Source organism: Serinus canaria, chromosome 7 (genome assembly GCF_022539315.1).
Source record: "Serinus canaria isolate serCan28SL12 chromosome 7, serCan2020, whole genome shotgun sequence".
In the NCBI taxonomy this organism is placed as follows: domain Eukaryota; kingdom Metazoa; phylum Chordata; class Aves; order Passeriformes; family Fringillidae; genus Serinus; species Serinus canaria.
Window position 1 is genome coordinate 24,589,675 of NC_066321.1, and position 22,579 is coordinate 24,612,253.

General features: G+C 38.0%; 1 protein-coding gene across 6 annotated transcripts in view; it reads left to right on the forward strand.

Moving 5' to 3' along the window:
* PARD3B (par-3 family cell polarity regulator beta) overlaps positions 1-22,579 on the forward strand; it is a 389,258-nt gene that overhangs the window by 99,796 nt on the left and 266,883 nt on the right. For 5 of the 6 annotated variants that reach the window (XM_050976846.1, XM_030241769.2, XM_050976847.1 and 2 more), the window contains one exon: positions 15,008-15,176. In XM_050976846.1, the coding sequence (XP_050832803.1) occupies positions 15,008-15,176 (169 nt within the window). Of the gene's footprint in view, positions 1-15,007; positions 15,177-22,579 lie in introns of those variants that run through there. The other variant, XM_050976850.1, reaches the window with a different exon arrangement.

Below are 22,579 nucleotides of genomic sequence, written 5' to 3' on the forward strand. Positions count from 1 at the left end.
GGTCTGGTGGCTGACAGTGTTCCACGTGCCTGCTTGAGCTGGGCTGTTCCATCTGCTGGCAGGCTTCTGGCTGGCAGCTGCCACCTTGGTGCAGTTGAAAATGAAACATACTGCTTGTATGATAAAAAAGCCTTTTTTCTCCATCACCCCAGACGTGCCATATTGTGTCTTTAAAAGAGCTTGGAGGAAACCATCTAAGGACTTCTAAAAAAGAGTGATAGTTTTTCAAAGTTTGCTAAAAATACTGGTTTGCAGGAAACCCTGTTAAGGCTGTTTTTCAGTAACATGTACTTACATACCTGGTGTGAAATGAAAGTTTAAGCAGTGCTTGTTTGGTCCTCTTGGATAGGGAAACTTTCAGAAAGGATTAGGTGCATAATCACATCAGCAGTTGTTGCCTCTTTTGTTGGCTTTTAATGCAGCTGCTAATGGATTCAGTTTTTTTGTTGGTTTTTTCTTTTAACAAAACATCAGTTAATGTGAGAATTAATATCTGATAATGGGGAACAAGAAATCTTTGAATGTTAATGGTATTATGTATGCTCTCTCTACCCTTTTATATTTGCATTCTAATAGGATTGGAATCTTTTAATGGCATAAAAAAGTCTGTAAAGAGATTGAGTGTGGGTAAACCCTCAGTGATGCACTTTTGGATGAGAAATATGGGTTGCTGTTGTATTTCTCTGTCTGTATAACAACTGTGTGGACTGCAGAAGGGAAAAAAGCTTTAGTATTCAGCAGATTGTCCTGAGATCCTGTTTCCTAACCATAGAGTGAACTGCCTGAAGTCTAAAGTGATTTGAAAAGTAAACAAAAATGTATTTAAAGTAATAGGATTTCAATTAAATATACTTCTGCATTTATTGAAAAGAATCACTGATTTTTCAGTGGTTGATCACCACTAAAATGTTGATGTTCAATCAAATGTCTTTACATTGAATTTAACACTTTTTTTTAGAGAGGAAAATAGGAAAATGCATTATATGCATATTTATGCAATGATACTTAGCATACATTTATTCAGTCTTAATTTTTACATTTAGCTTAGGAAATGCTGAGTGACAGTTCTTATTTAGTAGACTATTAATTCCTTCTTCATGGCTTGTGTCAGGGTAGTTTCAGTAATTGAAGTTCAATTAAAGCTGCAGAGAACTGCAATGAGTTTTAGTTAATAAAAAATGGGAAATATTCTGTATGTGTATTGGGAAGAGTTTTGAATTTGAAGCTCATGTAGTGAACAGAAGCAGTCTGCAGGTGATGCGTGATAGACTATGCAGCTGATGGAAGAGATGAGACCAGGAGCAATTTCTCAAGCTCTGGGAGTAAATGGAGTTCAGCTCTTGCATTGTTGTTTTTCAGAGGCTGTAAAAAAGTAAGACTAGTAAGTTTGCCTTCTTTTCAGTGATCAGATGATTTTTCAAATTGGATGTGCTTCTTCTTGAGTTGAATTTTCTATATAAACTGAAATTAGAATATACTCTTTGCTAAGAATTGTCATCTACTGGTCTCAGGGACTCATCATTTTATCTCTTCAGAAAGCTCTAGTTCCATGAGGCTTTCTCTGTGTTTTCCCCTTTTGTGAATTTCCTTCAAGTGTTGCACAGGACCATGCTTCTTTTGGGCAGTTCTTTGGAGGGTAGGAATTGACTGTGGAATCCTCCTATTTTTTTTAGTCTAATCTGCATTACTTTTTAGTCTAATCTGCAGATGATGCAGCAGCCTACCTGTCTCATGCTGCCAAGCTGTGGTTGAAGTGTAGATCAGAAATCATTAGTATACAGTTAGAATCATGGTGGAATGGGGTGTTATGTCCAAAGACGGATGCTTTAGATGAGTCAAGAGAAGCTGTAGAGTTTCCTGATAGTCTGAAAGGATGAATGAGAGAGGAGGCAAAATGAAGCTTCCTCATAATTTCTGTGATGACTTTGGTCTGGAACCCAGGGTAGAGGATGGAGCTGCCCTCCTCGCCTCTTCCCTGGACTAAAGCTCTGAAGGCCAAGTACTAAGGAGTCATTAGTGGGCTACTGATAGAGAGAGGATGCAGCAGACTTGGAAACACAACTCTGCAGCTTCATTTTGATTCCAAACTGTGCTATTCCCATGTAACCTAAGCACCATGTATAGGGAAATGCAAAGAGGAAAAGAAGTCTTATCACAAATATGGTCAGAACTTCTGTTTAGAGTATGTGTCCCTTGTCACGTTTTTTATAATGTCTTTGTGTTTCACTTGTGTTAGCCAAACTTACTTAAAATTAATTCTGAGTTAAAATGTAGGCAAAAAAGTATTTTATCTGTGCACAGTGTTCAGTTCTGTTTTGATATATCCCATGTAGTAGATATTTGGCAGATTTCACTTTGTCATGTAATGTCTTTGAGGAGTAGATGAGTTTCTGTTGTTTTCTGTTTCTCAGCTTTTCTGAAATCTCTGAATCTCCATGCAAGGGATAGATGGGAGATGCATTTCTGCTGAGCATTGACCTTCTGGGGCAGGCTGTCAGAAATGCCATTTTGCTGTGATGCCAGTGTTAGACCATGGAGCTCCCACTGAGAACAGCAAAACTGAGCCTGGCCTTAGGGCATCAGGCTGCAGCATCAGTGTGGTACCCTGAGTTAACTTCTAGGTCAAATTACAACCTGGGAGAGAAAGGACAGCCATTTTTTTGTCTTAGACATCTCTCTCCAATTTGTGTTGAAGTGAATAGTGGACATCTTGGGGTTTGCCAGCCGTGGCTCCCATTCATTACTAATGGAGCATATTGTGTTTTGGTTTGGGCTTTTTTTTTTTTTTTTTTTTTTTTTTTGCATGTTTGTAGGTATGGTTTTGGATTGGTTTCTTTTTTTACAGGCACATAGGTCATGAAATCAGAAGTAAAGGTACTTTCAGGGACCTATGTGAAGACCAGTGTCAAGGTCTGCAGTGTGTGTGTGTGTGAATTACTAATAAAAAGCTATTTAACTTATATTGGATAGAAACCCCTGAGACTTGATTTCAGCTAACTGTGAAAACTCTTTCAGTCTCTTGGACAGAAAATAATTTGACTAGAGGATAAGGATTCAAGGCAGAATTAATAAATTTGTTAACTTGTCTGGAACTTTTCTGTGTGGATTTTTTCCCCCCCTTGGGTTTTCTGAAGCTTCAGAAGCCTCAAAGAACTGTGTGCTAATGTTATGAAGGTGAGGGTTACCTGGAGGGGGCTGAATGCTCAGTGTGGCATTGGCACAGCAGAACAGAAAGCCATCAGCATGCAGGAAGCGAGTCAGAGGAGCAGCAATGTCATTCTCATAATATGGTATTGGTTTTGTTTCCCACGCTGGAAGAAAAATGTTAAAAACATCTTCCATGGAAGTTGACAAGGAATGGAATCAATATTGTTAGCTTTTTCTAACAACTTAAACATGCATGTATTTCAGACCCTTCGAATAATGCTGGGTAACAAAGTGATGTGGCAGTGAGGAAGGCAAATCTGTTTCCCCTGTGAATCCTTTCAAGTAGCAGTAAACCTGCAAAAATGTGATTTGTTTTTTTGTTACAAAGTCTGATAAGACCTCAGCATGGATTGGTCAGGAAATAGCCATGATCACTTTTCTGGAGGTGCTTAAAATACCAAGCTGGTTGTTTGACTTCAGTTTTGATGACTCAGTGATGTTCCAAGATTTTGCAAGATGTAGGCCAACTGAAAAATTACAGGAGAATTTTCTGTTAGCTGAAAGTATTTTATGCCTTTCCCGTTGTGTTTATTAAGTAGTTTAGCTTGCTTTTGAAAGTGGAGCCTGGTATATCATTCACTTGGAGGGTTTTTATATAAAAGTGCTTTGCTTTATGAATATAATTTAATCATTTGTAATGAGGAGTGGAAAATGGATGAACAAGCTTCTCTCTGAAAAATCACGTTTGAAATTTCTGGGTAATGATCTGAATGGTATGAAATCATTTATTCCCAAGACATATCACTGTTTTGCAGAATATTCAAACTACTGTAATCAAAATTAAACTATGCCCTAGGCATGAGGATTATTTTTTCCCAAAAAGGAAAGCTTTGGATCACATTAAACCAGTAATTTAGAGTGATAGGACTCTGTTAATTGAATTCTACATCTTGGCTAAATGTATTCTTCACTGTTTATTATTATCTACTAAAAATTTTTACTTTAATTAGGGTAGGTAAGAAATAATACTCAGTATATGGCAGTGTATTCTGTGCAACAAAAAAGTTCCCATTTCTTTCAAGGTTTTTCTTGCAGAAAATAGTCTCTCTAAGAAATGTTAAGATAATTTTAATCATTGCTTATAGGTTAGACTTGCAGTCCACATTTTTATAGCTAAATGTTACACAAAACTTTGCATCACATAAATGTTCAACAGTGTGCTTAATAGGGTACTGAAATTCAGCCTTAAAAGTGAGCTTTGTGTCAAAATCCACCTAATGAGCAATTACAATATCACTTAGAGAAAATATGCTTTGGTTTTAGCTTTTGGATCCTATCCTGTTGTGGAAGGACAAGGACTTTGCTACTATTGTAATTTTTTGAGTGTTATTTTTTAATTGTGCATTGTGTTTTAATAGGAGATGTTCAGATATGAATAACAAGGATCACTCCATGAGTAGTAGAAGGATATTTACCTGATGTCTTGTCTGCTTGCAAACACATTCATGGCCAATGTGACGTGTGCACATACATAGCTGCCACTAACTTTGCAAATACCATTTTGCTCAGTTGAATTCTAAATTTTAATGCTCAAAAAAACTTAAAAATATGTTGCATTTTAATGTGGATCTTGGACATGATGTCAACATTTAATTTGTTTACTAAGAAATTAAGAAACTTATCTATGCAAATATGCTGTGGGCAGCTCATGTAAGGGTAAAGAAATGACTGAAATTTTTAATATGTAGATCATTCTTTTAAGGAGTATAATGAGCAAGGCAGCAGTAGGATGTCTGTTGCAAACTGATTGCTGAAATGAGTAATTCTTATTGAAGAATTTTTTGTTATTGCCAGGGATGTGACTATCTCTAGAAATGTTACTTTTAGTTTCATTGTTTTCACAGTAATGGTGCATTACAGTGTCAAGTCGAAATAAATTTTTTTCTAGCCCTTCTGTTCTGGTAATTAATTTGGGGATATGTATTTGTGTTTGGAACTATTGCGCTGCTTCTAAAGTTCCTAAATATTTCACAATTTTGCCTGTTACTGATCATCTGAGACTGCATAACTTTGTAGGTTTCTTCTTCAGTTTCTGTAGTCTTCATAAACTGGTTCATCTGGAAAAAAGAAAAAATACACAATTCTTCTGTGAGTGACAATGACTGACTTTGTAGTCTTCTATTAATGAGTGTGGTGAAACAATGCATGTGAGCCAGGCAGTTACTAAATACATGCTGAGGAATTTGGTGATACTTCCATTGCATTTCTCTTGAACATCTCTCCCCTCTCCTCATGTTCCTCTGTCTCAAATTTTATGCATAAGAGCATCATAATGTTTAGGAGCTTTCTTTAGAGACATGATTGCTGGAGGTGAAGGTCAGCTGACTTCTACTACTGAAGCATATAGGGTCATGCTACTTCTGCAAATGAGGTCACTATGTGAAAGGCAAAAAGTATTTATTTTTCTAGTTTTTTCAAAGGGCTGTGCATTCTTTATTTTAATGCACTAGAAAGTGTCTAGGAATACTGTGTATTGACAGAATTAATAACAAACTAGAAGAGACTGATAGCATTAGTTTATCATTAGGGACAGACCTTTCCTCATCAAGGTGACAACCAGTTTTGTAAGCTTACTTTTGCCTTTCTAGAGCCTGACATATAAACTGTCAAGAGACAGGGCAAATAATGCAGTCTCACTAAGCAAGGCTTCAGTAGGAATAGGACTCTTGGCAGTTGTAAATACTGAAATGTTTTTCTGCACAGACAGAAACACAGTGTGAGAACTGCATGACGTGTGGCAACATCCCAAGATTTATCAAGCCTGTCTGTACTAATGGAAGTTGTTGTGTGTGCTATGCTGTACAGATGGTTTTACACTTTCTGATGGGTTTTACAATTCAAGTGTTTTGTGTACTGTTTTTTTTTTTCTACTTCCAAAGTTCTATTGCCCCATCCTGTAATGTCCTCTAAAAAGATCAAAGCTGTTTAAACCAATCAAACAGCTAATTCATATGCTGTCATTGAGTCACTGGGGCTAAATCAAAAATGTATTTTTGCACATGGTGCATATTTTCAGGTCAACAAGACAGAAAATAAGAAAGTGATTTTGATAGAAATTGTTCTAGGTTTGTCTCAGGTTTGTCTCTAAGAAGGCTAAGTACACACTCAGGACAGTAGCCAGGTGAAGCAGTTCTATCTGTTGGGCACTTGTGAGGCCACAGCTGGACTGTTGTATTTAGTTTTGGTCTCCTTTGGTGCAACAAAGACACTGACATATCTGAAACCAGGTCAGCACAGGATCACCAGCAAGATCAGGGATTGAACATGAGACTTGGGGAGAAAGGGTAAGTGAACTTCATAGGATGAGAGTGAGTGTGGAGGGGACTCCATCCTACCTTCTTGAAAGGTCACAGTGAAAAAAGAAGAGGTTATGGTCATTAAATGGTCATGAGGAAGATTCTGTTCAGATATGAGAGACCTTTTTTGCACTGCAAGGGTGGTCAAGCACTGAGACAGATGCCCAAAGTCTTGTGAAATGTTCATCCTTGCAGATGCACAAAAATGGGTTTGGCTCTGAGCAACCAGAGACAACTTTAAATTTGAGCCAAGTGCCAGTATGGCCCTACTTTGAGTGAGAGTGAACCAGTGACTCCCAGAGATCTTTCCAACCTAAATTGTTCTGTGGGCCCTCATTAAATTGTAATCTAGAAAATAAAAGAAAGTTGCAGTGTTCAATACAAATTGTTTTTTAGCATCATAAATCATTGCCTAGAGTATGGAGAGCCATACAAATTCCTAAAAATTTCAGTTATGCCGTCTGGTCGTTGTTGAAGTGGTATAATGCCTCATCAGCACAGTTTACTTTGGTTTAAATTTCTGAAGATTTTCACATGCTTATATAATCCAAAGGTCATTTGAAGCCAGCTCAGGCCTTGAGAAGCATGTGGAAAGGTGTGGGAAGAGGTTGGTGCTGGAGAAGTCTTCTGAATGCCAGGCAAGGTGCCTGCTAAAAGTAGGAGTGGGAATGCCTGTGCCACAGTCAGAGCTGGGAGCAGCTTGAGTTTCCTCATTTGGCTTTCCACCCCCTGCCTCCATTGACCGTGTGTGGCTTGGAGTATCCAGAGCTGCTGTGGGTTCTCTCTCAAGAAAGATGCTTGTTCTGTCAGGTGGAGTTTGTGTTGCTGTGTAACTAAGCAGTTAATTTAGCATTGAAGTAGTGTTCTAAGGTAAAATTCATATTATGAAGTTGCTGTAATTCATATTATGAGAGAGAACATTCATTGCTGCTTATTCACAATATTGTAACTAAGATGTCACTTTCATTTCTAAGTATACACTTATTTCATGGCACAGTAAATTTTTCCTTTTCAATGACTGATTCCAATAAGTGCATTTGACAAGTATGGTTCTAGTAAATAATGCAGTCTTTGGTATTAATTATCTACATTTTTGTAGTGCCATTTGAAATGGACTCTCCAAAATTAGCTCATTTTCTGTAAAGTCCATATAGGTGAAAGTACTCAGTTTCAAGTTAAGCCGAAAGGAAATAATCAGTCTTGCATTCCACAGTCCTTCCTCAATTTGTTTTTTTTCTCTTGGATAGAGGAAGAATAAAAGCAAAGGGCATTTGTTATCTAGCAAAACTCAGAAGCTATTTCACATGAAAGCATAATGAGTGTGACAGGCTACAAATAGCATTGAACATGAATCTTTTACAGAAGAAAGGAGAAATGTCCTTTGGTATATTTACTTCAATCAAGCCTAATAAGGCTTGTTTTATGTGTTTTATGCATCCGCCATCATAATTATAAATCCTTGACATTTTAGCACCAGCATTTATATCTGCCAGGGAAGCTACCCGAAGTCAACCCTCAAGGAATGTCTGTATTGTACTATGGATCTCCATAACAGCTCTCAAGTAGTTACTAAGTGGCTTAAAAAATTACATCTCAGTCATGCTTGAAGGGCTCATCAAACTTTGCCACAAATATCAACGTTAAGTACCCAATCAGCTGCATTGTTTGAAGTACAGTCACGTGTGCCCACGAAGGAATAGGTTGGACAGGAAGAAGAATTATAGAGAAGGGCTTATCAATCAGTCAGTGTTGTTTTTTTTAATGACCTTTCAAAAACTCCTTTTCCTTCTTCCTGAAGTAGCTGGGCCTGGCAGCTGCTAGGCATGCTGCTTCTCTTCCTAGTTAATATTTTTGTGTTCTTGAAAACTTTTCAGAGCAGGGACTACCAGTGTTTGAATGTGTGTAGTAGGATTCTGCTCTTGGCTGCTTTTGGACAGTACCAAAAAAATCTGAAAAGCAAGGATAGGAAAAGTGTCAGGTGGTCTTTGGGAAGACACTTTGGTGTATGGTTTTTTGGCATGTAGGTAAACAAGATGAGCTAATCTCTGTAGCTTTTATGTAATGTATCTGTAATTTGTTTTCATGTGTAGGTGTGAAGGAAGGCTTGCCATATGGTGTGTGTATTGGTATTTTTCCTTGACAGCCTTTATTTTAACTTTAAGGAATTCCAAGGCATACTATTATGCAAGAGTTTAATTTCAAACACTCATCAGTATATACCACGAGACTACCTTGCAAGAATACTGATGAAAGGTTGTAGAGCTTCAGGAAAGTTTTAAATTGAAAAATTAAATAATGCTTTCATCCATATTGAGGTACCCTAATTACCTTAGTTTTATGTTGTACTGTTACCAGGCTTTCATCTTTTAACCATTTGAACAGGATTCTTTTATAAGTAATATATAAAATCTGATTTTACACTAATTGGCTTGTGGAGTGAGGCACTTTCACAGTGTCTTTGTGAATACTTTTTTCTTTTTTTGGTTCAACATATGGCACACTTTGCTCTCAGTCTTCTTGTCTCAATGTAAAGTCTTCTTGTCCCCTTGTGGGCATAAGTTAAAAGTATAGCTCATTGAAGTTCTGATTTTAAATATTATTTTTAAATGTTATTTTGTTATTGCTGTGTTCTGGTATCAGTGTGTCAGATACAGTGACACTGTTTATCTTTGTATCTCTTTGTTACCTATGCAGAGGTAGAAATGCAAGATTGGTCCTACAGATCCCAAACTGAGGGACCAGAGAACACAGTAATGTGGTTGGTCCTGTGGCAAGCATCAGTTTCTGCTGTAGCTTAAGCATCACTTCTCCTTATGCCATGAAGCTCAATGAAATAGTCACTGAGCATTTCATTCATTCCTGACAGCTCTTTGTTAAAATTCAGAACTTTCTGTGAAAAGTCTTTTGCTAATGAACCCAAAAAAGGGAGCAATTTTTAGCCACACTGTTTTATGAGCAATTGAGAACCACTCTCACAGGAGCACTGGCCATCAGAAGTAAAGATATGGTTAAAAGAAATCTTTTTTTCCTATATGGGTGTTTGAAATCATGGACAGAGTACCTGAACAGAAAACAAACATGTCTGGAATAAATCCACAATTTTACTGCCTCTGGTTCTCCCTAAGTGAGAGAAGAATCTTGATAAAGTGAATGTGGAAAAAAGAAATTTGGAGGAAAAATCTCCATCCAACTTGAATGAAAAATTTAATAGAAGCTGAACATTTAATTGCTTTTTGTTTTTGAGTATGTAATTTCAGCTGTTGAAAATTGTATCTTTTCAATCATGTACCAATGCTAGCCTATGGCAGAGAACTTCTCTTAGTGATTTTATCCTGACAGTAATTGAAAGCTGATTAATTTAATTGCAAACAAGCTTGTATTTCACAATCTCTTCCTTAGTACTTGATATAAATGCCTGGTGTTTGGGGTCAGAAGGGAAGTAGTGGTGTCTGTTTTCTAATTCAGTACAGAAAAGCTAGTAAAATATACAGGTTTTAACCTTATTAACAATAATCTAGCTGTCAAAAGTGTAATTTGAAGAGAAATAATTATGAAACCTTTCATTTAAGATGCTGTATAGGGCAGTGTAAAGTCAGCTGTTTCTGACTTAACAAACAAGTGCCTCAAATGGCTGCTATTTGTTTTAAGGTGATGTTTTTCTTTAGAGTTCTGAAACTCCATGAAGTTATGTTGAATTAGGTTTAATTAGTGAGGACTGAAGCAAAACTGTTGCAGTATTAATTTGGAAGGAGTTTTGATGCCTCTTGTATGTGTGGTGTCCCTCCCCAGGCCCAGGGAGGCACAGCTGCAGTGTGCCTTTGCTGGATCTTAATCCAATGAGTGTGTTGGGGAATAGAGTAGTGTCATTTGGACATAATCTTGTTTTACTTCTCTGCAAGCTTTGCAATTGAAAGATCAGTAAAGTATTGGAAGAGCTCCACCATAGGGCATCTTAGAAAGTTAAAATTTGGCTGTATCACTGTGCCTTGTAAGAAGATACCCCAAAAATGCTCCTCAAGTGGAAGTGTTCATTTTTGCTGCCTTGTGTTGTGACTATGTCAGTATTGGCAGAGAGAGTTCAAGAACCAAAAGGGATAAGTACTAAATTTTGCTAATTTATTGATTTTCTGTGTAACTGCTAAGATATTAATAGATATTGCAATAACAATAATAATGGTTGTAGAACCATTTCACCTATACAGAAATACATAAATATCTTTCACAATAAATATTCATGTTCCTTAAATAACCTTTTAAAAAGAGATGCCTGACTACAGCAAGTGTACAAAATTGTACAAATTGCTCAATTTACAAATTTCTACGGTAATATTTTGATGTGTTAAGAAAACCTCAATCAGCTGACCTTCTGAATTCTCAGTGTTTGAAAATATGGAATTGGTAAAGAATAAACTAGTGTTGCCAGCAGTGGTGTTCTTTTATTGATATGTTTGTGGGGATTTCTTAATGCATCCTGAAATTCTTTTCAGTCAGAAGATTTTGGCAGTCTGTTCCAATTAAAGAATTTTCCATTACTGGAAATGAGAAGTCAATTATGAGAATTATTTTTGAGTTGTTAATTTACATAACCTTAATTGTATTAATTCCCTTTGAAAGGCTGAAGCAGATATTTATAATACTTTGATTGATTAGCAGTGTATTTGTTAGAATTGCTACTGATAAGATGCTGCTGCAACTGTGGTCCTGAGGAGTTCTCTCCCAAATAAACATTTTGGAAAACAAAGTTTATTTCACTGCAGAGGAAAGGCATCACATCTTTGCTATCTCCACAGACAGTACTGTAGCATTTCCTTTCCACACTCTGTAAAAAATGGGAGTTTAGATTGTGTTACTTAATTACTGCTGTGTTCCATACTGTAAAGAAAGAGGTTTTCATTGGTTTTTGGTTTTTTTTAATCTGTCAAAATAGTGCCTGGGTGTAGACTGAGGAACTCTGAGTTTCTCTCAGAAGTCACTTACAGAATGTCAGCAGTAAGAGGCTTCCTGTTTTCAGGCAGGTGTTGGGCCTAAGTGGTCTGGCTCAGGTGGAATCTTCTTCCAGCTGTTTGCCAGGCTGTATTGCAGGTGTTGGCTTGCAGCTGTGCCCTGTCTGCTCGTGCTCAGAGTGGAAATTGAGTGCTGGTGTGGGTACAGCTGGAAGGGGGCCTGGTGTTGTCATCTCTTCTCCTGCCTCTGCTGCAGGAGTTGGGAGGAGAGGAGCTAGCATGTCTCCATGTGCTGAACCTTCATGTCTGGTGAAGGAGAGTGGCAGTGTGACAGGTACCTCAAGGGGCAGAGGTGACAGAAGCGAGTCACATGGAGTCACGTGTTTGTGATCCTTCTGTGTAAGGTGCAGATCCAGGTGCTGTGATTTCTGCCCCTCGACCTGCCCACACTGGCTCATTCCTGAGCAGGTGCCAAGGAAGGTGTTTGACTTGTAACCTCAGGTCTTGGGCAGTGTCACCCAGTGCTAGGGCAGGTGCTTTAGGGACCCTCAGTGACATGAGGATATTGTCATTGCAGTCAAAACTTTGACCTGGGTCCTCTGCAGGTGGGGTGGGCACCTTGTGCAGGGCCTTTGAATGCAGGACTCCCTCAGCCCTTGGGACAGTGCCCAGCCACCCGAGTCCCTGCACTGAGGGCTCCTTCAAAAGGAGCTGTGGGGACATGGTCACCCACCCTGGGGAAGTGACAGGTGACTGTGGTGAGGAGCTGGAGCAGCCCTGCTGGGAGTGCAGGAAAATGGCCATGCTGTGGCCATGATGCAGTTTGCCTCTCGGGGCTGGCCAGCAGGTAAGGTGTCTGCCATATCTCACAGCATCAGGAGTCTGTGACCTCATTTGGCTGTTAAAATAAATTTATATTATTTCTGCACAAGATTCATTTGAAGTTTAGGGGACGGAGAAAAGGTGTGGTGCTTAGAAACCACAGTATGCAATAGTATGTGGCTTCTGCCCTGGTCTCTGCCTGTGACCAGTGGAAAATACTTGCAGAAAGCACATAGAAGGAGAGTGATTATAGCATCAGTTTGTCCTGATTTGCCCTTCTGGTTTATACCATTACATGTTTTGGACGTTTCTAAGACTGAGGTAGTGCTTTTACCTATCTATTTAACTGTGGTCTTTTCCATGACTTTGTCTATTTTTTTTAAACCAATTCCTACTTTTCACCTCTGCAGTATCCTGGGGCAGTAAGTGTAGAATATTCCAAAGTAATATAGCAGCTAATATGATTTCTGTGGTGTGAAACCGAGGGGAAATTCAGCTTGGTCTGGTTGATGTGAGTTGTTTCCATCAAATCACAGCCGAGTTCCATTTGGTCCATTCTACACTGTGGATGCTCAAATGAACTTTGTATCCTGCTATTACCTAAAATGCTTTCAGTGCCACAGTCCTACACAATCTCCCATTTCCTCTTCATTAGTAACAGCCTCTTTTGCAGAAATTAAATTTCCACAGCAAAAGTGAGATTGAGAAAGCAAACCTTTTGGTGTACAATGTTGGTGGAACTTACTGCATCAGAATGAGCTGCCATAATAGCAGGAACATGAATAGTCAGTTTAGAAACAAATGAAAGACACAATAAGATGGGGGTTTTGATTTGTTTCTTCTTGGTACTGGAGAAAATTGATGTGTTCTGTTCGTGTCTGGATCTCAGCCTTTTTGGCTATATGTAATTTTGGGACATAACTAATGCAGTGTGAACACTTGGGTACTTTACATGTTATGCAGGAATAAACTACAGAGAGAGTTGTCCTTGTTACTGGAGTGAATCCTATATATGTGTTGGACAAGTAAGAAGTAAAAAGCAAATTGTGTGTTGTAAAAACTTGGTAGTACGGCCATGGAAAGGAAACAGGCTCCACATTGAAAGAGAGAGCAAGTTTTCTACCTAATTATTTAAGGGGTTTTGTGTGTCTCTGAAACGTGTCTTGGTAAATATGAGCTGACACATTTCTAGCAACCAAATTATAAATGAGTGGAAGACCTGAAAATGTCAGTTTCTTCCTTTTAGAAGCACTTCAGGATTTTTCTTTCCTTTTCCTTCATACATTCGTTTCTTCCCTTGGGCAAATGGGTTGGCTTAAACGTTTGTTTCAGTATACTGTTTTTCATAGGATATAATTGTTGACACTTCCTGGAAGTGTCAGAGGAGATTTGATGCACTAATATATTCATAAGAGAGAGCATATGTATACCTTAAAATAACACAGAGAGAGATGAAAAGTAGTAAATCAATCCTTTAAACTTGTTTCTGTGTATATCTTGATGTTGCCTAACCAGTTGTGTGTGTTGTGGTATTTTTCATGATTAGCTGGGAAAACAATGGGATAATCTGAAGGAGTGCAGAAAAAGTAAAATAAATGAGCACCTTAGGCAAAGTGTTTGCCATTTAAATGGCACAAGAATTATGTTATCTCAGGTGCTGGGGTAGGGAAAGCACTTGAACTGCTACTCTTAGCTCCTCTGCTTTTGGAGAGGATGCTGGAGTGCCAAGCATCCCAGAGTTGAGAACATCATATCTTCTATTTCGTCTTAATTGTATTTTGGTTTGTTTTCCCAGAGCTGTAATATGCTTAACTGTTTTCCTGGAACTTTACTACAATTTACACCTAGCTATGTGTGTGTGAGTCACTTCTTGATGAGGCTGCATAATCACAGTCTGATCACTTTATATTAGTAGAGACCAAAAGGATAATCTTTGTGAAAGACTAGGTTAACAGAGGCAAAAAAATAATTTTTCTGGTGTTTTTAAGCATTTTCATGGCCACACAAAGTCATGGTGTGACCTTGGAGAGCAGACTTTGGAGCCTTCCCATGTGCCTGGAGTGGTGTAAGAGCCAATGACTGAGTGACAGTTCTCAGAAACTTGTACCTGGTCCAGGCTTGCAGGGCAGGATGGGAGGAAGGGACAGATATGTGGTGGGTAGAGAAGTGCTGGGTGTGTGTTTGCTGGACCATGAAAGTCATCCTTACAGAGACACAGGTTGGACAGCTAGGGAGACCTCATACTCTGTCATTGTGCTGGATGGTTCTTGTCCTTGGAATGTAGTTATTATGTTCTTACAAATAAAATGTACATCTGCTCGCTCAGTGCAGCTTCTGTGGTTGTGTTACCTTTGTGCACTATGCCAGTCAGTAGCACTAAAAGTTTTTAGATTTAATAACACCCTCTACCCCCAAGAATTAAATGCTGTTCTGTGTTTCTAAACATGCTCGTCTCTAAGTGTTTTGAAATAATGTAGAATGCACACTAATGGTAGCATGCTAACTCTGAGAAATGTGTGTCAGCACAGGGCAGTGCTGAAGTATATACTTAAGTCATATTGAAGTCAATGTATCTAAACACAAATGCCTGTGCTTTCTGGAATCTGTGTTTGTTCTTTGCTGTTCTGAAATAAGATAATTAATTTTGTACTTTAAAGTAAGTATAAGCTTTTGGTTTTTTTTTAAAGAGTGAAGTTTGGAAATACTTTACATAAACTACATTATCTTTTGTTTTGATAGCTGATTGCCATTTATGATGAACAAGAAGCTCCCCGTAAGACTGATGGCACCAATGGGAATTTGACAGACAGAAATAGCCCAGACTCCTTTGAGACAGAGGTAGCAACTCAGCTGGCTGCCTTTCAGCCCATTGGTGAGATTGAAGTGACTCCTTCTGCCCTAAAACTGGGTATGTATATCTTGTATGGTATTTTCTTTCGTTTTTCTTTTTCTCTGTATGTCTGTAAACTGATTTTATATATTTTAAGATTTTTTTTTTTAGCATCCCATTGTTTGCCTTGCAGTTCAATGAGGGGCATTGAGGGGAAGCCAAATGGGGAGTGTCTGAGGTCACTTAGTCTGTTCAGCTGGGAAAAGGGGAGGCTGAGGGAGGCCTCTTTGTGGTCTAAAGCTTTCTTGTGAGGGGACATGGATGGCCAGGCACTGATCTCTTGGGTGGTCAGTGACAGGACCCAAGGGAATGACATGAAGCTGAGTCAGGAGAGGTTTAAGTTCGATATTAGAAAAAGGTTCTTCACCCAGAGGGTGGTTGGGAACTTGAACACGTTCCCCAGCACCAAGCCTGACTTTAAGAAGCATTTGGACAACTCTCCTTAGCACTCTTGGGGATGTCCTGTGCTGGGCTAGGAGTTGCTGACAATCTATCATAGTATACTGAGAGAGCACAAGATTAAACCTTTGCTAAGTACTTTCAAATACCACAGTCATTGAAAAAAAAAAAAACCCACAAAAACCAGGTGGGGTTTTTTTGAGGAACCTGGGTTCAATGAGTCTAAAACTTGCTATATGCAAGTTCTTGTACCATTGAGCTAGTGCCCTGTTTTGGGTGTGGGAGGTGGGAAGTAGGTTATGCTGGTTGCAAACAGTTCAGCTCTTTGCCTTTGAAGAAGTTGCACAACTGGGCCTACTTGCCTTTCTGACTTTCAAGTGAGCAGACTGTGATTAGGAAAGGCTGCTGCTTAATTCCCTCTTACATCAGAGGGTGCTGCATGAACTGCTGCAGCTCTGGTGCTCTGTTGTTCAAGTGGATGGCCAGGAGTTCAGACTGGTTTCCAATTATAAACAACTGGAGTCTTGTATGTTGCACACAAAGCAGTTTGGAAAACTTTCTTGGGTTGAGAGTGGGCCGAGCTGTCACCTAAGTACTGGGTACAGAAGCTTTCAAAACTAGATGGAAGGTGAATGCTGTGACTGTCTGCCTGTAAAGCAAATGAATGTTGCTCAGGAGAGCCTGCTCTGCATCCTGCCAGTGCCCATTGCCCAGCTCAGCCCCTGTCCTGAGTGCTGCTGGCAGTCTCCAAATGCTGTACAATAAAATCTGAGTGTAAGCAGCTGGGGAGAGGGTAGAAGTACTGTCTCTGGTTGTGCTGCTCTCATGGAGTAGTCTGATTACTACTTGAGAAATGGAATGTTCACTTGTCTATTTTAATTACATTTTTAAGGGAAAGGGGTAATTAAAAAAGGCAGTGAGCTAAAATAAAATTTCAACTGAAGTTCACTGGATGAAGCTGTGTAACTTCTAACAGAAGTCTCTGCTCTTTTTTTTTCCTGCTGCAGAAAATTCTAAAATTCAAGGTACATGAGAATTTTTAGAGTAAAATTTGTGTTAATGGATCATATCTTTTTTTTTCATATTCTAAAACAGAAAAATGTTTTTCCATGCTTAATGACACACAGGAATTTCTCATAACTAAAAATCTTGAGACAAGACTTATTATTGACATAACTTGTATGTATTTGTCTATGTTTGGTAAGCATGAGATATGGAATAGCTTGTAGCTCAAGGTTCAGTGGTTCAAAGTTTGGCCACTTAATTTTTTGCATATTTTTGAATTGTGCTGTTGCACATTTTAGCATGTTTCAGAAAGCAGAGATTGTTCTCCAAGTACCTCTGAGCATTACTTTAAAAAAAAAATGTTTAGTCTCGCATGCTGTTGTTACATAAGTTGAGGTTTGGAGAGAGGAGAACTTCAGCTTCACACAATTTCATGTGAAGCAGTTAAGTGCTCAAGCTCTTGAGCTCATCAGTAAGCTTACCACATAGTTAATTTGCTAGTGTTTATGAAATCCTACTGGAGAGCATAAAGAAGATGAAATATAATGTGGAAAGAGCAGACAGGGTTCTATTTTCGTTTTCAGTGCAATACTAACATATATTTGAAGTTAAAATAGTGCTTGCTTCTTAAAAGAGATCATAAATGTAGTGGGTTTGTCTCTTCAGTTCTGTTTCAGATTGGTTTATTTTACAGGGTAAGTGAAAGATTTTCTACCTGTTAGTCCTGTAACGTAGTTTGTACTCTGTAACGTAATTGTTTTCTCCTCTGGATTTTACTTCATGGTTTACAATTCTTTGGACTTAATTTTTGCATTTGTCTTTTTTGTGCAAGTGCCTGGTCCTTAAATTATGTGACTATTTCCATTAGAGGCAAATTGAAAAGTAAATGAAGAAATAGAAGGACAATTTGGTTGCATCAATATCACTGATGCCTGAACCACAGTAGTCTGGCTTCCTGTCTAATTATTGAATTGACTCCCACTTGCTAGCAGAAATAAATAATATTAATTTATAAAGCTATTCTTATTTTGAGAGCAAGGATGTGATTTAATATATATGTTGGGAAAAAGTGTTGCTTTCCATGGTTGAGCTGTGCTTCAAGGATTATGATGTACTTACCTTTCTGAGTATTTTTCCAGAATGCTTTTAGGAGGGAAATCCATTGTTATAGGAACTGTCAGATTGTGGAACCTTTTTCCTGGTTAATTTCTGTTGGATGTTTTGTATTTTATGAAATCAGATCAATGTTTTTATGTAAAAACAATGTCTGGCTAATGATCTGCTTGGATAATACTTAGTTCTTGGTGCTTAATAAGCACATGAAACTAAACACTGCTATTGTCAGTTTGGAGAGAATTGCCACTGGATTAGAACAGACACATGAGGTACTGCCTTAAAACATTTGTGTCTTTTATAAATTGTATATGTGACCTAGTTAGGTTAACTGTGTATTATACCAAGTCTTAAAGCCCTTCCAGTTTAGATAGAGATGGCAATAATTTTACTTTTTGATATTTTTATTGTATGGTTACTTCTTTGAGGGTATTTTTCTGTTTGTTATTCTAGAATAGTGATCAGCTTGACTGTCTGAAGTCATGGATTTTCCATCATGTAGTTGGTTACCCTTCAGTTTTCCTTTTATCATCTGTAACTCTGAAAGTAAGCCAAACTAAAAGCAATCTTATATTTGACTTAAAGCCTAAAAAACCCTTATATTTTACATTGCTTTCATATTTTGGCAGAAATTTAGAGCAAAAAATTAAGTTTAATTTACTTAATATGAAATTACTTTATTAGCCTGTCTTTCCTTAAAACAGTTCAGGAAATTATTCAGCTATTTGTTGTCTTTTCCCTGAAATAAACACTGCTCTACTTTTAAAGCTAGCTCTGTTCCCAAACAAGTGCAGTTGTGGGTTCTTATTTCATTTAAGAAAAATGCAGGAAGACTTCAAGTGTTGATGGACATGGCATCTTCTGCATCCATAACACGAGGTGAGGCGCAAACAGATTGAAGTGCCTCCCTCCCTGCCACACATCTCTGGATTATCAGGTGCTGTTGCTGACAGTGTCTTTTAATAGTGAAAAAGTGAAAATCCCAATTTGGCAGAATCTGCACTTGGGTAAAGGAAACATTTCATGGTACAATGCAAATGGTATAAAGCACCTGCTAATATATACTACAAAACTTGGAGAAGCACACAGCTATTTAATGTGTTCAGGCAGCTGTTTGAAACAGGGAAGAAATTGATCTACTGATTTTGTTATTTCTCTAGCTATGAGAGCATTGAGACAGTTGCTAAGATGGCAGCAGACTTTGTCTTGTATTATTGTTTCTTGTGAGCTGAATTTCCTGGAGTACAATAGTGATGTGGCCATGACAACAGTTTTCAAAGAATGGTACAGGCAACTAGATGCTGAAATAGTTGATGTACATTTTGTACCATGTTTTTGAATTATAAAACTGTGTATAGACAAACTGTGTATAAACAAAACCCTGCAATGAGCAGTGAAATCACAGTGTGTTGAATACTTTGTAGCTGCATTACTTCAGCCCATGGTGAGTGTAAGGTAACACACATCCCAGGGAAAGAGATTATGGCCCTCATAAACTGTCTTGTAATTTTCTGTGAACCTGTAAGCGTGCCAGTAGTGCTCCTGTTTCCTTTTTGCACCTCATAGTTTACTGTTGTTTTCTAGTGGTTTTCCCCACATGGTGGGTCATGAACAGGAAGGGGGCTTATTTTCATTATGTCAATTTGTTTTTTCCTTTTCAGTCCATATGGGCAGGAAGGAGAGCGCACTAATTTATTTATGGAGGATCCGTTTTATGGACAAGTCACTCTGAGCTGGAAATGCCCTCATGACTGGCTCAGTGTTTTGTTTGCTTCATTTGGTAAATGATGGTTGAGTACACACAAAATTAGTTGTTGCTTTTGTCTTGCTTATCTGCTTGGTGTGAAGTTGTCAGAATTTTGTCCAGCAGAAGACATGCAGCATTCAAAGATACTTGTTGATTTTGAATACTAAGATATGGAAAAAGTAAGATAAAAGTAGGCATCTCCATGATTTTTTTTTGGGGGGGGGTCTGTTGTTTTCTTTTTCTTTTCCCTTTATTTGGGAATTGGTTTGAAGAATCTGAAGCTGTTTTCTGAGTACTGTCTGGAAGCAGAGACAATTGAATTCCTTTGTAGGTTATTACAATAAAATTATGCTCTTAATCGATACCTCTACTAGTGTAAACTAGTAACTTCATTTAAAGCTGAGAGTAGATAGAGAAATAATTCCTTATAACAGTTATTAATAGCAGGTTAAAAATACTCTTGTAAACTGTAGGAGTTAACTCCTCCCTTTGCAAGCTTTCTCTGTTGAATAGGGCAGTGTCTTGATTTTGCCATTGAAAGGTCTAACTTCAGTATTTCAAATTTTGCACAATTTTGTTTTATAGCAAATCCCTGAGATTTTCTCCTTTTATATGTACATGTCGGCACATCTGATCAGTGTTCTAAGCAAGTGCAAGACTTAGGTGAAAACAATGGTTGGAATGACTGATTACAGTCTCTCTCCTAAAATAGGCTTAGAATGGTAATGGAGTTAAAGCTACATTCAGGCACTTGTACTTACGAGCAGTCAGTTCTTTTGGTTCTGGACATTTAATTTAGTATCTTCTCAGTGAACGTTTTTCCCCCTGATGACAGAGATTTCTGGGAATGTTTCAGCCCTCAGAAGGGCTAGTTAGTACAGTATAATAAGAGTAGTAGCCTAGAAGGTTTTCATTGTCCATTTTTGATGCAGTTGGTGGTGTTCTGGCTATGTCTTTTAGACATTTGGGAAAGGTTACTTAGCACTCTCATGGAATTACCTTCAAGGTGCATCAATTAGCTTAATGTATTCCTGTGGTTATGGGGTTTCTCTAGTTTAAATTGTGCTTCATGGGATTGTTAAAACACTTTGATTTGCCCTATGTGTTTGGGTTGCTAAGTCAGTCAGCAGTGGTGCTTTCCCTGGCAGTGTCTTAGTTTGAGGTCTAAGGGAATTGAAGAGAAGGTTTCTTCCATGAGCTCTTGGAAGTTTCTGCCCTGATAGGCCTGACAGGGATTAAATTGTTACCTCCAGGGTACGGATGTTGACAATTTCTATGTAACTTCAGAGCTCGGAAGGAATTTCTTTTCTTTCTCATCCTCTTTGAAGTGGAAGCATTGTAAGTAGGCTTGGGGGCATTTTAAACAACATTTATTTGATTAGTCCTCTTTCAAGTTGGAGTTGAGATACTACAGATATGCAGACTGTGTTTTTAAAAACAGAGAAAACCACATTATTATGTATTTTTAAATTTGTGAAAACATACAATGTGAAACTATTAATTTGATAAACCAAATGTTGTTAATGTCTTATATACAGCATACAAGAGTAAGTAGGAAAGGCTTTTTCTTGCATGAAAGCCATCCTTTTCTTCTTAATCTTGCAACGTCAGTTTATTGGCTGAGCATTCTGATGTTTGTCAGTACATGGAGTGTACTGCATTCAAGTTACAGTTCTCTCCTGTAAGATTCTGGAGAAGCTAACATTTTAAAATCTGTACATTTCAAAAGAAATGCATTATGGAAGAACATGCTGTTTACTGTGATTTGAGGGAGTACTGCTGATTTCCTTAAGGAAATGTGGCTGTGTTCCCTTTCAGGGCCCTGGATGGCTCCTCTCCTAGTAATGATATCAAGTATTGTTCTCTGCTGTTTGCCATAGGCGTTGTGAGGATGACACTGTACTTGATAGATTTTTCTCCTCTGTGGCATCCTGTGTAATCTGCTTTAAAAGAATTGTGGTGATCAATTCAAGTCTACTTGCATTTCTAAAACAAATGGTTTCTGTTCTTAGGCAAGCTAAAGGTTTGAAGATAACTTTTCATTTCAGTCAGGGGGAGAGTCTGGTATATTTTGACCTCATGACTTAAGCTTGGTCTTATTTAGTTGTCCTTGATTCATGAAAATGAGTTTTGCTTTATCTTTGTATTGCAGCAGAATAATATATTAATGGTTTCTGTAAAGATGTATATAAATTTTCCATGTGTTTTTCTGTCTTGGAGCTGCCTGTTTACAAAACAAGCCAGTCTTTACTTCCTTTCTCTGCCCAGGAATTTAGTGCTAGGGTAGGTAATAAATGTATGTGCATAGTTTGTTACTAAAGTATCTCTTCTCTTTCTAATAGCCCTTCTGTCTCTGATTTCCCAAAAGATTGTTCCTCATCAATTATTCTGCCTGTCTCTACTCCCTTTGGACTTGGCTTAATATGCCTTACTTTGGAGTAAGAGGGGTCTCTCCATAAAAATATGTTAACTAGAGAGAAAAATATTTTTCCATCGCAAGTTAGACACTTTTCTGCAGTAGCTCTCTAGCCGGGATGTTGATTTCCAGCCTTTTATTACCTTGGGGAAGGTTTTGGGGAAGGTAATGAATGGGACTTAAAATGATGGAATAAATTCCATTATAAAAATCAACAGTGCTTTTTGACACCCTTTCTTTGATGTCAGTGCTTTTACTCAGATTTTGTCCGTTTTATGGATTTTGTGATGTTGCTGGTTTTGTTGGTTTTTTGTAATATGATGCATAGCTAGTTTTAGAGGTAGTATCTTTTTAAAAGGAAAAGACTAATCCACTTAGCTAAGTATTTGCACTGAAGGTTTTGAAAGCTGTAGTATGATATCATACTTCAGCTCAGTCTCTGTCAGTACCCTTTAGCACTGAGTAAGACAGAGGAGAGGATGTCTGTTTATAATTCTGTACAGTACTTGTGCTATATTAGCTCTGAGGCAATATGGCAAAATGGGTATTTCAGGCAGAAAATGAGCCTGCTATGCCTGGCTGATGCATAGTTTTAAATTGTTCAAGTTAAAACAATTGGGACTTCAGCTAAAGGTCTGAAGGTATTAGATCAATAAGAAGTTATTATTCAATTTCCTCACTGTGTAAAAACTCGAGTATCAAACAACTATTGTTCAACAAGTTGCAAAGCAAAACAACCCT